At 38.9% G+C, this 15,657-nt stretch overlaps 1 protein-coding gene across 3 annotated transcripts in view; it reads right to left on the bottom strand.

The window, feature by feature from the left end:
* Positions 1-15,657, bottom strand: part of R3HCC1L (R3H domain and coiled-coil containing 1 like) — an 85,239-nt gene continuing 69,582 nt past the window's right edge. For all 3 annotated transcript variants that reach the window (XM_001929141.7, XM_005671376.3, XM_021074446.1), the window contains 4 exons: positions 11,491-11,561; positions 10,530-10,625; positions 9,665-9,805; positions 1-833 (listed from right to left, as the gene is read on the bottom strand). In XM_001929141.7, coding sequence (XP_001929176.2) covers positions 766-833; positions 9,665-9,805; positions 10,530-10,625; positions 11,491-11,561 — 376 coding nt within the window. In that variant the 3' untranslated portion in view covers positions 1-765. The remainder of the gene's footprint in view (positions 834-9,664; positions 9,806-10,529; positions 10,626-11,490; positions 11,562-15,657) is intronic.

Raw genomic sequence — 15,657 nt, 5'->3', positions numbered from 1 at the left:
TGACAGAAGTCATCAAATGGGCTTTAATGTCTTCCTCTTACAACACAACAGAACTGCTTAAACTGGAACTGGCATGCAGCTCCCAAGAGACTGGCTTCCCATGAGGAACGAAGCTGGCATGGCCTTGACTGCTGTGCAGCTGGAGCGGCCCAGGCCCTCAGCTTAGTACAAACTCCAGGGTCCAAACACCTAACACCTGTGGCAGTTCGCCAACTTCGGGTTCTGGAACTGGCGTGTAGATTCTGTGAGTACCACATACATGAGACACGGTGCCATCTCTTTGCACCAACAGCTCCGTTCCCTGTGCCCCGCCCCTGCCCCTACCTCACCTGCCCCTGCAACACTGCTGTTCTCAGCTTTGTGAGGCACTATGGAACACCCTGCCTTTGCAAGGCCTACCTAATCTCCCTTCAGATTTGAATCCTCTGTTTTGTATTTGCTTGGAACACCTTGGAAGTGCTAACGGTTGTGTCCTGTCCAGGACTCCTGAAGTCACATCTTCCGAGTTTCTCTCCAGCTGATGGCTCCCTTCCATGCCCAACACAGGAAGGTGATTCCAAAGAACTGCGTTTAGGAGGGAAGACAGACAGGAGCCTATCCTCCTCCTGTCCCTGGTCAGCCCTGGTCTTGATCCCTTTGCTTTATCTCTGTCTTTCATTAACATGCTCATCGGCATGTACACAGAGCTCGGGAAAAATCCCCTTTTCTGAAGATTATGGAAATCTTTCCTGAATTCATGGAATTATCCCTATCACGGAGTGATGTTCAAACTGCAGACTGGTCTCTGCCTTCCCAGATGTCTTCCCGTTGCTTGGCTTCTAATCGTTTTCTCTCTGTAAATAAGTAAGGGAAGTGTTAAAAATGGTAGTATGACTTCATGTAACCAGAGCTTTTCCCTTAATCTGAATTATAAGGCAAATTTTAATCAAGAGATGGTGGATTCCATGGTTTCCTCTCACCTGATTCCAAGTATTAACATGTTTACTTCCCAAGTGCTTTACTATTACTACATAATAAAGAGAGAAAGATCTGGCATGAGCAGAAATAAAAAGCACGTAGTATAAGTAAGAGCCTAGCAGGATGCAGATTCTAGTCTTGCTGATGATGTATTTAATTCTATTTCTCCACTGTGTCAGTGCTTCAATATAATGGCCTATTATGCCAGCTTACTGCCAGGGACCAGACCCCAGCCACTGTCGTGACCCATGGTGCAGATGCTACAATGCTGGATCCTTTAACCCACTGTGCCAGGCTGGGGATCAAACCTGCGTCTTTTTGGTGCTGCAGCGGTGCCACCGAACCTATTGTGCCACAGCAGGGACTCCCCCAAGCCTACTGATTTTTACATATATTTCAAGAGGGATCAAGAATATACTTCAGGAGTTCCCTTTGTACAGGCTCAGTGGTAATAAGTCTGACTAGTAACCATGAGGACATAGGTTCGATCCTTGGCCTCACTCAGTGGGTTAAGGATCCGGCGTTTGTGAGCTGTGGTGTAGGTCATAGATGTGGCTTGGATCTGGTGTTGCTGTAGCTGTGGTGTAGGCTGGCAGCTACAGCTCCATAATTAGACTTCTAGCCTGGGAACCTCCACACGCCGCTGGTGCAGACCTAAAAAGACAAAAACAACAAAACAAACCAAAGAATATATTTCAATACTTTTCTTCGACCTTCTTGCTCAAACAAGAAGAAAAAGGAAAGAGCAGCCACTGGGCTTTAGTCATATCTCCCTACTACAACCGTACCCAAAAAAATACTTCACAGGAAATAGAATTTCAGTATTTTCAGAGTATTTTCAGGAGCCAGAGTCTTCTGGAATACAAATTCCAACACGGAAAAGACCACACATAATGGAGGGAAACTAAGAACTATTTCTAAACACACACACACACACACACACACTGCATAAACCTAGGGAATCCATCTTCAATTTTTAACATAGAAGCTTGGTGTTCCTTTAACACTTTTACCAAGACTTGAGACAACACAGACCATATGTGGTTTGGTGACTCAAGCACTTCACTAGGTGCCACAATACCAGTTCTAATTTCATGGCTAGTCAGTCATTGACCTTGACACCATAAAGTGTAGATGATTAAGCCTAAGGGCTTCCTTCCAAGGGCAATTATTTCAGATACTGTCCGTAAAAGATTTTGCAAGCCATGAACCAGGGGGATTACAGAAATCAAGTGAGTTTAGAGTTAATACTTGCAATTTTGACGTATCTTTCCAAATCAGCAGGATCCCTTACAAAACTCCTACACCATACTTGACTCAATTTTAAGGGCAAAGAACTTGATTAGGAAGCTGACTGGCACTTGGAAATGTGAGAAAGAGGAATTTGCTGCTATTTGGGCACCATCTTGTGGCATTATCTGAATATAGCAGCAAAGTTACCAGAGGCAAAAAGTTGAGGGGCGGCAAATTCCAAACTGAAGGCCAGTTAGTTCAGTGTCCTGTGACTCAGCTTTCCAGCAGACCTGAAGCGGGCTGGGATTCTCCAGGGAGACAGCACTAAGGATAACTGGCTTGTCTACAGAATTCCAGGATTTCTTAGGAAGGCCGACTGTGGTTCTGATTCTTACAACTAGGGAAAAGTTAGGAGGGAATCTAAAGGCAAGGCAACCTCGGATGAAAGCGATCAAAAGCTGGTTCTGGATTCCAAGAAAAAGCGAAGACACCAGAAAAATGAATTATCAGAACTCAAATTTTTCAATAAGCTCAGAAACTTTAATCAGAAAGGCAATATGGAAAGTTATAAGAAAAGAAACCCAGGAGCAGTACAGAAAAACAGAATGACTGGCCCATAATTCACAATTTCAAAATCAAAGTAGCTCTAAAAGCAAAGTTTTATTTTTTAAAAAGTTTGGGTCCAAGGAGTTCCCGCTGTGGTACAGCAGGTTAAGGATCCAGTGCTGTCTCTGTAGTGGTGCAGATTTGATCCCTGTTCTGGTGCACTGGGTTAAGAGTCCCATGTTGCCGCAACTGTGTTTAGGTCACAGCCGTGGCTCGGATTTGATCCCTGGCCCGGGAATTTCCATGTGCTGCAAGTGCTGCCGAAAAGGAAAAAAAAAAAAAAAAGAGATTGGGGACAAAACTCCTTTGATGGGAAATATAACCTGAAAGGACATGAGGCCACTTAGAGTCTTCATATGCCCTTCAGTGCAAATAATGTCGTACACTCTGCTGTAGAAATACTGATGCTAATGTGTTTGATTTTGGTGTTATGAAACATGCATTCAGATAGACATTTCATCTTTCTAAAATTGGAATAGTTTCTGAAACATACTCTACCCGAAGCTGTAGATCTGTATTACCAAATACATGTAAACATAGAGGAAATTCTGTTGGTAAACCATATGATAAAACCAGCAAGAGGAGGGAGACACACTGAGAAGCTCAAAGAAATAGTGAACATGTGAGGCTTAAATTTAGAAAATGCAGAACATGACTAGAATACAGAAGTATAGGTTAGGATGAGATCTAAAAATATTTTCTTCATTTTCAAGAAGAAAGGGAAGCATGGAAGGGTTAAGTGCCTTGCCTAAGATCACATGATCAGTGAAAACCTGAAGCTGGAACCCAGGTCCTTAATCCTTAAACTAGCATACTTTCCACTATCCTGACATCGGAAAAGAAGATCTGAAAATATTTACACAAAAAGGGAAAAGATGTGAAAAAAAGCATTGTCAGAGAGATAGAGAATAAACATGTCATCCCCTTATTAAAGAGAAAAGAAAGTAGATAATAGCTGATAGACTGTATTAAAAAAGCTCCTATTAACTTTAAGTTCCACCAATTAAAAAAAGTAAACTAAGTAAAGAGAAAGCTCAATAGCAGCCACAAGGGCAAGGAGCTAAAGAATAGATGTGTTAGTAAGAAATGATTAACCTAAAGCACTCATATAAGCTGGTCCTGAAGACTTTTATTTCTCAGTATAATAAATAAATTATTACAGTAAATGAGTTGAGTTCTCACTGAGGAAACGACAAGTGTTGAAGATGAAAAAGAGGACAGTTTGGTGTCATATTTTAAAAAATAAAGAAAAGGGACGTAAATTAAAACCTTCAAAATTCACTTCTACAACCTAAGAAAATAATAAAGAAAAATCATCACAAAATCTACCTGTAGCCACCTACAGAGTAATAATCAACATCAAGACCTGAAGGACAAGTCTGGTCAAACTAATCTAATTGCCTTCTTTTATGGAGTGATAGACTGGGTAGATCAAGGAAAGAGAATATAAGTGACCTCTAATTTTAACAAGTTTTAGATTTCAAACTTACCAAGTATATATATAATCATTGATATACTGGGTAAAATAAGAGTCTGGATCACATAAGTGTTAAGGGAGCATTTAACTCTTGAGAATGGAGTTAACAATTACCAATGTATTAAGTGAAACTCGTGCTATTTCCTTAGCAGTAACTAGTGAATTGGTCAGTCAGTCCGAGGGTTAACATTCTCATCTCTGACCTAGGCCAGGGACGTAATTTATTAAATAGCAGGTGACACCAAGAATATGGGTAAATACTGTATCTCACAGAAAAAGATCACATTAAAATGAAAGGAAATGTGGTTAGAAATGAAGAGAACTTCACATTGGGGGCAAAAAGACACCAAGAAAATGCCCTAAGATTGAGAGTCAGCAATGTAGCACTATTCTTGAAGGCAGAATAACGGAATTCCTAAAAGGGATTTCAGAAGGCAGAGATGATCATTAAATTTTTTTTATTACAGCTGACTAAGTATTCTATAGAGACGATTTTACTTTTAAGTTCTTAGTGATTCCATTAATCAAACTAGGGAATCAAATTATTATTTACTTACTCTGCCTCTCAGACCTATGACCCAAAAGATGGCCTTTTAGAACCAGCCAATTAATCACTTACCCCCAAGAGTAAAATGGAAAAAAGTTATAAAACAAAATTATGGCAGCCTTTGAAAATGAGAGAGTAGCTTACTCTACGAAGTAATGATATCTACCTCCAACTTTAGACGGGACTTATGTGTTTCAATAAGTGGAACTTGGGGAAATTTTACATGTATTCCTGTGTTTGGTCTTTAAAATGTGCTTTTATTGTTTAGTGTGAATCCTTGGTTTAAAACATGTGATTAAGTCAAATACAAAGTACTCTCAAGGATAATCTTTGCTTTCACTTTCCACTCTTAGTCTAGTTCTGATCTGTCAGGCATTCTGCTAGAAAAGGATCCTTTCTCACATTCAAAGACTTATGAATTAAGGCTCTTAACCTCCAGATACGCACAATATGATTTGCTTAAAATGATTTAGGTATTCCCTTTTTCGATTCTTTCCAGAATAGCTTTACTTTCTGAATCTCCTTTTTAAGGATTAAGACAAAGACTTCTCAATAATAGAGTAAAAAGACCAAAGTAGGATGGAGGAACTTAGCAGAAAAGCATATAAACCTCAAAATCACAAATCCCAAATTCCTTCATTAGAAGGGTTGCACACGCATGTTTAGCTCTGGGTTTTATAAAGAAAATAATTGAAAGGGTTCAGAGCAGAATCATGAGTAAAATAAGATTTATGAAAAAAATTAAAACCACCAATGTTATTAATGTATTCAGTTAATGAATATGTACACTGAGTATCTTTTTATGAATTAGGCACTTTAATAGACTGCAGAACTCTTGAAGTAGGAAAAAGAAAGGCTAGGAAATTATTCTATAGTATTATTAATAAAAGTACCTATATCAGGAGGGCATGCCTATTTCAACTGACAGGCTAATTTTGATCAACTGGCAGTGGTTAAGTCAAAACTTACCAAGAGACAGTGTTATAACCGATTAGCACTGTCTGTCATGGATAATAAATGGGGAGGAAGAGTACATAGTACATATTTGTCATTACTGGCTCATATTATAATGAACACTAATTTCTGAAGCGTCACATAAATAATAGTATTCTAAATGCGTAAAGCACCTCTCTAAACATTTTTATGCACGTTAACTTACATTGCTCAAAAAATTCTCCATCATCAGTTAAGTCAGGCAGTGCTTACACTTCATTGGAAACTGGGGCACAGAGAGATATGAGACTTGCCACGGCCACACAGCTAGTTAATGGCAAAAACTCTATTTCAGCACAGATCCCCTCATTCCTAAATAATCTGCCCTTGATCTTTATAGTTAAAGGCTGTTAGAACAGAATGGTGTCCAGATGTTTCCTATTCCTACTAAAAAAGAAGAGGAAACTGTTTTAAACTATCATATGGATTTTTTTTTTTTTTTTTTGTCTTTTTTGCCATTTATTGGGCCGCTTTCGCGGCATATGGAGTTCCCAGGCTAGGGGTCTAATTGCAGCTGTAGCCACCGGCCTACGCCAGAGCCACAGCAACACGGGATCCGAACCACGTCTGCGACCTACACCACAGCTCAGGGCAACGCTGGATTGTTAACCCACTGAGCAAGGCCAGGGATCGAACCCGCAACCTCATGGTTCCTAGTCGGATTTGTTAACCACTGTGCCACGATGGGAACTCCTATCATACGGATTTAAGTTAGACCTAAGGAAGAATTTCCTGATAATGAAAGCTCTAACCATGGGGACAATTAACTTAAAAAAAAAAAAAAAAAAAAAAAAAAGCTGGTCATATTTCATTTTCTGAGGACCTTAAAATTTTTTACATATTTTTTTCTGAGGAAAAAAAAAGTTAATTACTCCAACGCTCCTTCAAAAGAGATTACAGTATTGCAGAAGGAACAAGTGTTTGAATTAGAGAGGCCTAGGTTCAAATGCCTCTTCTCAATTTATCAGCTGGGTGACCTTAGGCCAGTAACTTAACTTCTCTGGGCCAGCTCTAAACTATAGATACTACCATCTCCATCAAGAGTTATCATAACATATTACATTGCCAGGAATTTCCTTCCAGTCCTTTCATCACAAAAACCTTTTCATGGCTTTTAATCTTAAAATCTTCAGAACTATAGTTCCTGTCGCAGCGCAGCAGAAATGAATCTGACTAGGAACCACGAGGTTGCGGGATCGATCCCTGGCCTCGCTCAGTGGGTTAAGGATTTGGTGTTGCCGTGAGCTGTGGTGTAGGCCGCAGATTTGGCTCGGATCTGGCATTGCTGTGGCTGTAGCGGAGGGTGGCAGCTGTAGCTTCAATTAGACCCCTAGCCTGAGAACCTCCATATGCCGGGGGTGCAGCCCTAAAAAGACCAAAAACAAACAAACAAAAAATCGGGTTCATATTTTTTTTTCCCCAGCAAAGCCTTTTTATTTTTATTTTTTAATTTTTTAATTTTTTATTACTCAATGAATTTATCACACCTGCAGTCGGGTTCATATTTTCGTTCTTACTTAAGGCAAATATCCCCACTAGACTGCAAGTCTTAAGGAGAGGAACAAAATCTTACCATCTTTCTAATTCTCCTAATTAGGAGCACAATGTTTTGCACAGGGCAGGTACTCAGTGAATGTCAAATGTAGTTGATAGAGTATCATAGGAAATGTAAAATAAAAAGAGTAAGGACCAAAATGATAATGATAATAATGCACTGGAACCTGTGCTGGTGTCACCATAAAATGATACTGCTACCATTACTAAAAAAATAGCAGCAGCTAACATTTATTACATATTTATCACGGGCTTATAGAAACAAGAGGGAGAGAGCATTCCTATGGGTTCTGAAGGTGACTAAGTATCTTTTGTGGATTATCTCACTTGATTTCCATTTTATGGATGAGGAAACAGAGGCCTCCAGAGAGTGGGTAATTTACCCAGGGTGACACAGCCAGTAAATGGCAGAATGTCGATGTTGACCCAGGCAGTCTGATTTCAGTGTCTACTATGTTATTTCCTAGGCTGTACTGACCCCTTCCCTTCCAGTATGAGAATATCTGAAACAAAAACATCTGTTCCATTCAATACATAAACACTACTATTAATTTCCAAAGGGAAAAAAAAATTTTAACTGAGAAGTCTTGGGCTCCATGGAGGCAATTATAAGAGTGTATGCATAAAGAAGCCAGAAAGATATATCAGGAATTTTCCATGTGAATGTTCTCAGATATAATGGAAACATTCTGAAGCATAATAAAGAAGAGTTCTCCATAACATGTACAGCTTCAGAGTCAATAGATAGGAGGAACTTGCCACAGTGGGTCTCTATTCACAACTAAAGGTCTTCTTTAAAAAGGTAACAGGGTACCCACTCAGCTAACAGCCTCATTTTTAACTGCATCACTGAAATGTCCTTTATATAACTAGGCATTTAAAACAAATACTTAAGTGGAGCTGTATGCTGATGTGCATACAGAGAAATAAAGGGAGAAACCCAGATGACAGCCATACAAAACTACTGTTGTAGTACCTGTACAGATAGAGGTCATATTATATTCACAGAGAAGCATGATACATTGCAAAAAGAATCATATCTCCTTTTATAAATACCACCGTTATTACTGTCTTTTGAACTTCTGAGATAAGTTCTGTTATCACAGAGAAATCGTTTTCTCAGAGATAACCAATTAACAAAGAGTTAAGGATGTTGCACCTTCTCCTTTAATCTATTTCTGTTAATGACATCTATAAAAACCTGAGGAATCCTCCCCTGTTTTTATGGTCTGTAAGAAGCCTTTGAGTCAACAATGCATGGGAGAAATCCAAACTGCCTCATTATGATCATTAAAGTTTCAAAAATTAGTTGGGTTCAACTCGGAAACTCTAGCACCTGCCATGACATACTCTGTCACTAGTTATCTGGTCAGTGCAGCTGAGAGTCTGCAAGCTGCCTGCTATCACCAAAGCAGAGTGGACAGGAAGTATTAATGGCCCTGTTAGACTGGCAATAAACAAGGAGTTTGAAACTTCAATTCGTTTAATGGAAAAATGAAGTTACTTTTTGGTAAGTGGAATTTTCAGAGTAAATTGCCTTCACAGATTCTACAGATCATGGGTTAACGCAATGAGACTCTCTAAAGCCCAAAGGTTGGTAAAAAGTACTTAAGCGCAAACCGGAGTCCCAAGCCTTTGCATATAAGTCAACCGCTTATAGAGAAAGAGATTTAGCCACAACTCTAAACTACAGGGAAAGAAAAATCCTGCCTATGCATCAGTTGAAATATTTTCTAAGAACTCTTAAGTACTAGAAAATAATCAGAAGATTAGGCTAAACTAGATGTGCTCTAATGGAGCCACTCAGGACTGTCTTTAAAGAAAAAAATTACTTCCTACAGTTATTATCATCAATGTCAGTTGCTGGCTTTGCCTTAATTTGTCGTCTAAGATCTAAACCACTTGATAATATCATGGCAATCATGGCCCAATAAAACCACAGCAACTAATGTTTTCTGCCTGGGAGACTATTATGTCTTCATAGCAAAATTTTTTTGAGTGTCTGGAGCAAGAATGACAGAAAAAGTCATGGATGAACTAAAAAGACTAAACCTATCTCTTGGAAAACAAGAGTAAGAGCATGGATTAGGATCCCTTGCTGTGTGGGACAGGCAGACAAATCCTAAAATGTCCTTTCTTCCTACATATAGGGCATGAGATCAATTTCAGTGCACATGGTAGGCTTCCAGGAAATGGCAATGACAAAATGGGATGGGCTGTTTTTTGTTTTTTTTTTAAAAACCTGCCTCATGTGAGTTCTAATGGGACTAAAGAAGAACGCCATCACTCCAGCTCACCTCGGGCTTCCTGCAGTTTCTTGAGCTCTGCTTCCCGTTCTGTTTTGCTCTGCTTACTTCGAACTCCAAGGGCACTGATGACTAACCTTCTGGCTAGGGCTGCCGAAGTCTCAGGACGCTCCTTTGCTGGCTGGAGAAACTCTAAATGGGAGAAAGGAAGGGAGTAAGAGGGAGTAAGGAAAAGCAAGCACTCTAGCTCCAAGTGATTTAACTCAGTAATTAACATACAAAATAGACTAACAAGGGCTGCATCAGCAGTAATTAATACAAGCCTGATAGATGAAGATCAGAGGAAATTAACATGGCAAAGCACAAACAATCCTGCCTTCATTATCTGTATTAACACAATTTCTTACAGTGACTACCAAATAGGTGAACACCCAGGTAAACTCTATGTCATCAGGAAAGGGCTCCTGCATTGCTTGCCATTAGTATGTCCCACTCTCTAACTGGCTGCTATATGTCCAACAAAGCCTTTTCTATTTTTTTTTCAAAAACAGTTCTTTTGGAGTTCCCATCGTGGCGCAGTGGAAACGAATCCGATTAGGAACCATGAGGTTGCGGCTTCGATCCCTGGCCTTGCTCAGTGGGTTAGGGATCCAGTGTTGCCGTGAGCTGTGGTGTAGCATCTGGCATTGCTATGGTTCTGGCATAGGCCAGTGGCTACAGCTCTGATTGGATCGTAGCCTGGGAACCTCCAAATGCCACGAGTGCAGCCCTAGAAAGACAAAAAAACCCCACATTTCTTTTAACATTAAAAATAAAGACGTTATATACCTTTAGAACCCTGGATGCTATATGAGTGCCAGAAAAAAACAATAACACCAGTATCAACAAGAAAAGGCCCCTGAGATTACAGGCTCACCAGCATAAGCTCTAGCTTTGGCCTTGGCTGCTCTAGTGGCTTGTGACAAGGGCCGCATCTTCACCATGCTATGTTTACTACCCAGAGCATCACGAGCTGTAAAGAAGAAAAAACATATAAGACATGAAGAAGAGTGACGCAAGAAAAATAAAATAAAATAAAAGTAAGGCTAGTTCTTAGTATTTCCTAAATGTTATTTTTCATGGTGAGCCAAAAAAACAGTAAGCTCTAGAAAAATCTCTGAGGAACAACTTGGCAGTGATTATTTTAGATGAGGGATCACCAAACTATGGCTTTGTGACCAAATTCAGCCAATCATTTGTTTTTATAAAGTTTTACTGAAACAGAGCCATGCTTGTTTGTTTGCATACTGTCCAAGGATGCTTTCTTGCTACAACAGCAGTTAAGTTGTGATAGAAACCTTATACTCTAAATTATCTACTATCTGGCCCTTTACAGAATAAGTCTATAGACCCCTATTTTAGGTGATTCAGGTAGGAATCAACATTTCTAACTTCTCTGAACAGCTCTGCATCAGACCTATTGTGAGGTCCTGTAAGTGAAAGGGTGAAATCATACAATCAGAAAGTAGGTATTACAATTGCTCACTATAGACAGGTTAAAAGGCTACTTCAAATTCATCTGCCTGGGGAGGAGGGGGAAATCACAAATATTTTAAGATTCCGTCACACTGGCTTCTTAAATATCTTTATCTATAATCTGTTTATGCACTCTCACAACTGACAGTTTTGCAGCATATAACCTTGGAAGGAGCTATCTCTCCAAATATCACTGGATTAGGGTAAAGAGAGGGAGTATCAGAGTAACATGACTCAAAACCTGTACCTGCCAATTATCTATATTGGTGAATGAAAGGCCAGGCAGCTGGAATAGAAGGGTAATAAGGACCACAGGAGGAGAAAATGGACAATAAGCACACTGAAAACCATTGGATACATACCTGTAATCGGACTGGAGAATACTCCTAGGGCATGTGTATCATCCACCCATTTAATATCAAATCCTTTCTTTCTGTAAGAAAAGAACACAATTTTATTCTTTAAAATAAAATTTGCTTTTATGAAACATCCTTCAAATACAGTCTCATAAAGCATTTCATGATGAGATGGAAACACTCAGTGAGCGCACAGGTGAAATGGAGATGATGACACACAAAACGGCTTGGAGGACAGAAGAAGCCACTGAATTTTAAAAGCAATAATACCATCATAAAGAACTACCTGGGAGTATTTTACACTGCCAGGCATTTTACAGACATCAACTAATTAATGCTCACATATTCCCTGGGGAGGTAAAGTATTTATCACACTACTTACAAGAGATGTTCTTAGGGCAACAGAACAAGAAGAGGTAGAAAGAGGAAGCTGAGGAGGGGGAGAAGAATATCAGGGGAGGAGGTGGGCCGGGAAGGTCATCTGGATTTAACGTAAATGTAGGCTCAGAGACAGAGACAAGAAACAGAGAGGAAGAGGGAGACAGGTCCTTCAAAGTAAAATCAATCAATCAAATAAGGGAGAAAAAGGGACAACTATCATCAGAGGGGCTGATCTTTCTTTCTTTCCAGTGTAGAAGGGGAGAAAGGGAAAATGGGAGAGAACTGTGGCAAAGTCAGAAAAATTCAGGATAAAAGAAATGAAGATGAGAGAAATATCTGACCAGATTAGAGAGCACAAGGACTATCAGGAAGATGATATGACACATTATTTTTTCAGCCAGGAGCTTAAAAGAGCTCATGGACTCAACAGAGTTCCTGTCAAGAGCATGGGGTTTGTGGGTCAGATATAAATGGACTCAGGTTCTGCCACCTTGAGACTATGGGCAGGTTTAATCTCTCTATAAGCTAGATCTGCTCATCTGTAGAAATAGGCATAGTTCCTTCCTGACGGAGTTGCTGTGGAAAAAGAAATGAGATCATCCATGACAAGGCAAAGAGCACGATGTTGAACACTTAGTGGGCATTCAATAAATGAATGGTGCCCATTATTTTTATTATTAATAGCAATCTTCATTAGGGGATGATTAATATCGATGAAGATGTGATTAAAAATTAGGTTGAGGAGTTCCCGTCGTGGCGCAGTGGTTAACGAATCCGACTAGGAACCATGAGGTTCGGTCCCTGCCCTTGCTCAGTGGGTTAACGATCCGGCGTTGCCATGAGCTGTGGTGGTGTGTGCCGTGAGCTGTGGTGTAGGTTGCAGACGCGGCTCGGATCCTGCGTTGCTGTGGCTCTGGCGTAGGCCGGTGGCTACAGCTCCGATTCAACCCCTAGCCTGGGAACCTCCATATGCCGCGGGAGCGGCCCAAGAAATAGCAACAACAACAACAACAACAATAATGCCGCGGAGCGGTCCAAGAAATAGCAACAACAATAACAACAACAACAAAAGACAAAAAAAAAAAAATTAGGTTGAATCTGGTATTTGACTCCTAGGCATTACTAGAGACTTCTGCACCATGACCTTTTCTTTCTTTCTTTTTTTTTTTTACAGCACTATAAAGAAAAAAAGAAGACAACTGCTAAAACGTCTTCCCTCTTTATTAACAACTAGTTGAGCAAAAATTTCTTTTGAAGGAAAAAGAAATAAAGAGGTATCAAACGTCCACAGGAGTTGGAGACCGTGAAAAAGTTCAACAGAATGAGTCTGAAAGATAGTTGACAAAAGATAGGAAAAAACCTAGATGGGCTCTGGAAGGTCTTTTAGAGTTTGGAATTTCATAATCCCTTAAAATGCTTCTCCTGAGAATGTTTTTGGGTTTGACAGAAAAATGGACTTGCAGGTAAGATTAGGAAAAAACAAAGCAAAGGAAGTAATAATTAAGAAGTAACTAATCTTCAGGAAATTCTAGTCATCAAGAAAATCGATCCTTGGTTTTAAAAATCATTATTAGTGACAACATAAAGTTGTTCTAATTTTAGATTTAATCTCATTGACTGCTTTTTAAAATCTACTATGCATTTATCTGGAACAGGCCCTGATACTGGGTCTTAACATAACTGTAATGAATTAGACTGACTGATATTACATATTTAGAGCCAAGTCTAGGCAGAGGTTGTTAACTGTCCTCCAGGTTCTGGTCACTCTTCCTTTCCTACGTAACTGATATGCACCCCCCCCCACACACACACACAAAATTTAAGCGAGGTCACTTGGCTGCTAGTTTTGTCTGTTCTTACAGAAAAACAAGGTGCTTGTTTTTGTACATAAAGGTTCGTTTGTTTACCTGTTGTCTGTGGTTAATTTTGTGCAATGATGGCAGAGTTGCCTAAAACATTTACTCTCTGAACCTTAAGGAGAAGTTGGGAGCTATAGCCTAATTCAAGATGTACATGAATTGAATTTTAAGTTTAAATCTGTATATTAGACAACAGACCTGGTTCATTGCTAGAGTCATGATTGGAGCATTAAAGTATAATCCTTTCTTGGTATTGACTTTCTTCCAGACCCTGAAAATCTTTTTCTTAATAACTTACTTTATGGATTATTTTTTTATTTCCAAAGCTTATATTTTCTTATAAGCTAATGATACAGAACTATACTCCTAACTCTTTTACCTACTCATATATAATGTATGAATTATATACAACATAACAAAAGGTAATGCAATTAGTCTCAAACCCACTTATATCAGTTTTAATTTATATTTTTACTATATAATTGAATAAAATAACAACAGTGAAATATAAGCGTGAAAAAGAAAAGTTGTTGTATCTATAAAAACTCAATTGAATGCTTTGGAAGGGTAGAGAAAGATGAAGTCAACTAAAAAAAACCCCAGAACTGGATTTCCCATAGTGGCACAGTGGTTAACGAATCTGACTAGGACCCATGAGGTTGCAGGTTCGATCCCTGGCCTTGCTCGGTGGGTTAGGGATCCAGAGTTGCCATGAGCTGTGGTGGTCGCAGACACGGCTCAGATCCTGCGTTGCTGAGTCTGTGGTGTAGGCCGGCGGCTACAGCTCCAATTAGACCCCTAGCCTGGGAACCTCCATATGCCGTGGAAGCGGCCCTAGAAAAGACCCAAAAAAAAAAAAAAAAAAAAACCCAGAAATATTATCAATTATATTTGGTCAAAACAGATAAAGAAAAGAGAAAACATTTTAACCTATAAGGAATTTTAACTCAGGTGACTCTGAAGGCACAGTAAGTTCCTGCTGGAAGTGGCAGGTGATAACAGTGTAACATACAGAACTCAATCAACAGACTAGTAACTTTGAAAAAAAAAAAGGCCTTGGTACCACATCACAGACTGGCAAGTAAATGGACATTCATATGTATTGTTAAAATAAACTGGTTGAGACATATAACAATCATTTTTTATCATTCTCTATTTCATTGGTCAGAATATAACTGCAAATAAATAGTTTAATTTACAATCTTTTGGATTGTTAGGGCCCTTGGTGCTTGGCAGAAGAAAACACATAGCCTCTCAGGAGATAATCCTCTTCGTTTTATTGTACGCCTCAATTCCCATAAATTAAATTCCAAAAAAAAAAGGTCAGCTTTAGAGTAAAACAAACAACAACAAAAACAACCTCACAATAAAAACTAAACTTCCAAAAAAAGCAAGACACTATGAGTGAAAACTTGCAGAACAGAATTAAAAGGATTTCAGAAAAAGGGATTACCAGACACAGACATTAGAAGGTCTACATTTAATATAAAGAAATTTTTAACATTTTGAAAATGTTTGGAGAAAAAGAAACCAAAAAATTACCATCCAGATTTGAAAAGTAAAGAACTTCGAAAAACAAGAAACATAAAATGAAACTTAAAAATTCAATGGACAGATTTAACAGCAAATTAAACAGATGAGGAAAAAAAAATCAGTGAACTCAGAAACTAGAGCTAAAGAAATTACTCAGAATGTGTACTGGAGACAAAGAAATGGAAAAGAGATAACATAAATATTAAGTAAGAAGGTCTAATCCAGTTTTAACTGGCATCTAAGATAATGTAAAAGAGACAGTACAGAGGCAATATTTAAAGAGATAATGTCTAGTGTTCTCCAAAATCAATAAAAAGTACCTACTGCTGATTTAGGAAGCCCAAATAATGAAGATAAATAATAAGAAAAAGAATAAGAATGAGAAGAATGAGCATAAGGA

The sequence above is a fragment of the Sus scrofa genome, chromosome 14, assembly GCF_000003025.6.
Source record: "Sus scrofa isolate TJ Tabasco breed Duroc chromosome 14, Sscrofa11.1, whole genome shotgun sequence".
In the NCBI taxonomy this organism is placed as follows: domain Eukaryota; kingdom Metazoa; phylum Chordata; class Mammalia; order Artiodactyla; family Suidae; genus Sus; species Sus scrofa.
This window is presented reverse-complemented; position numbering and strand designations above follow the sequence as displayed.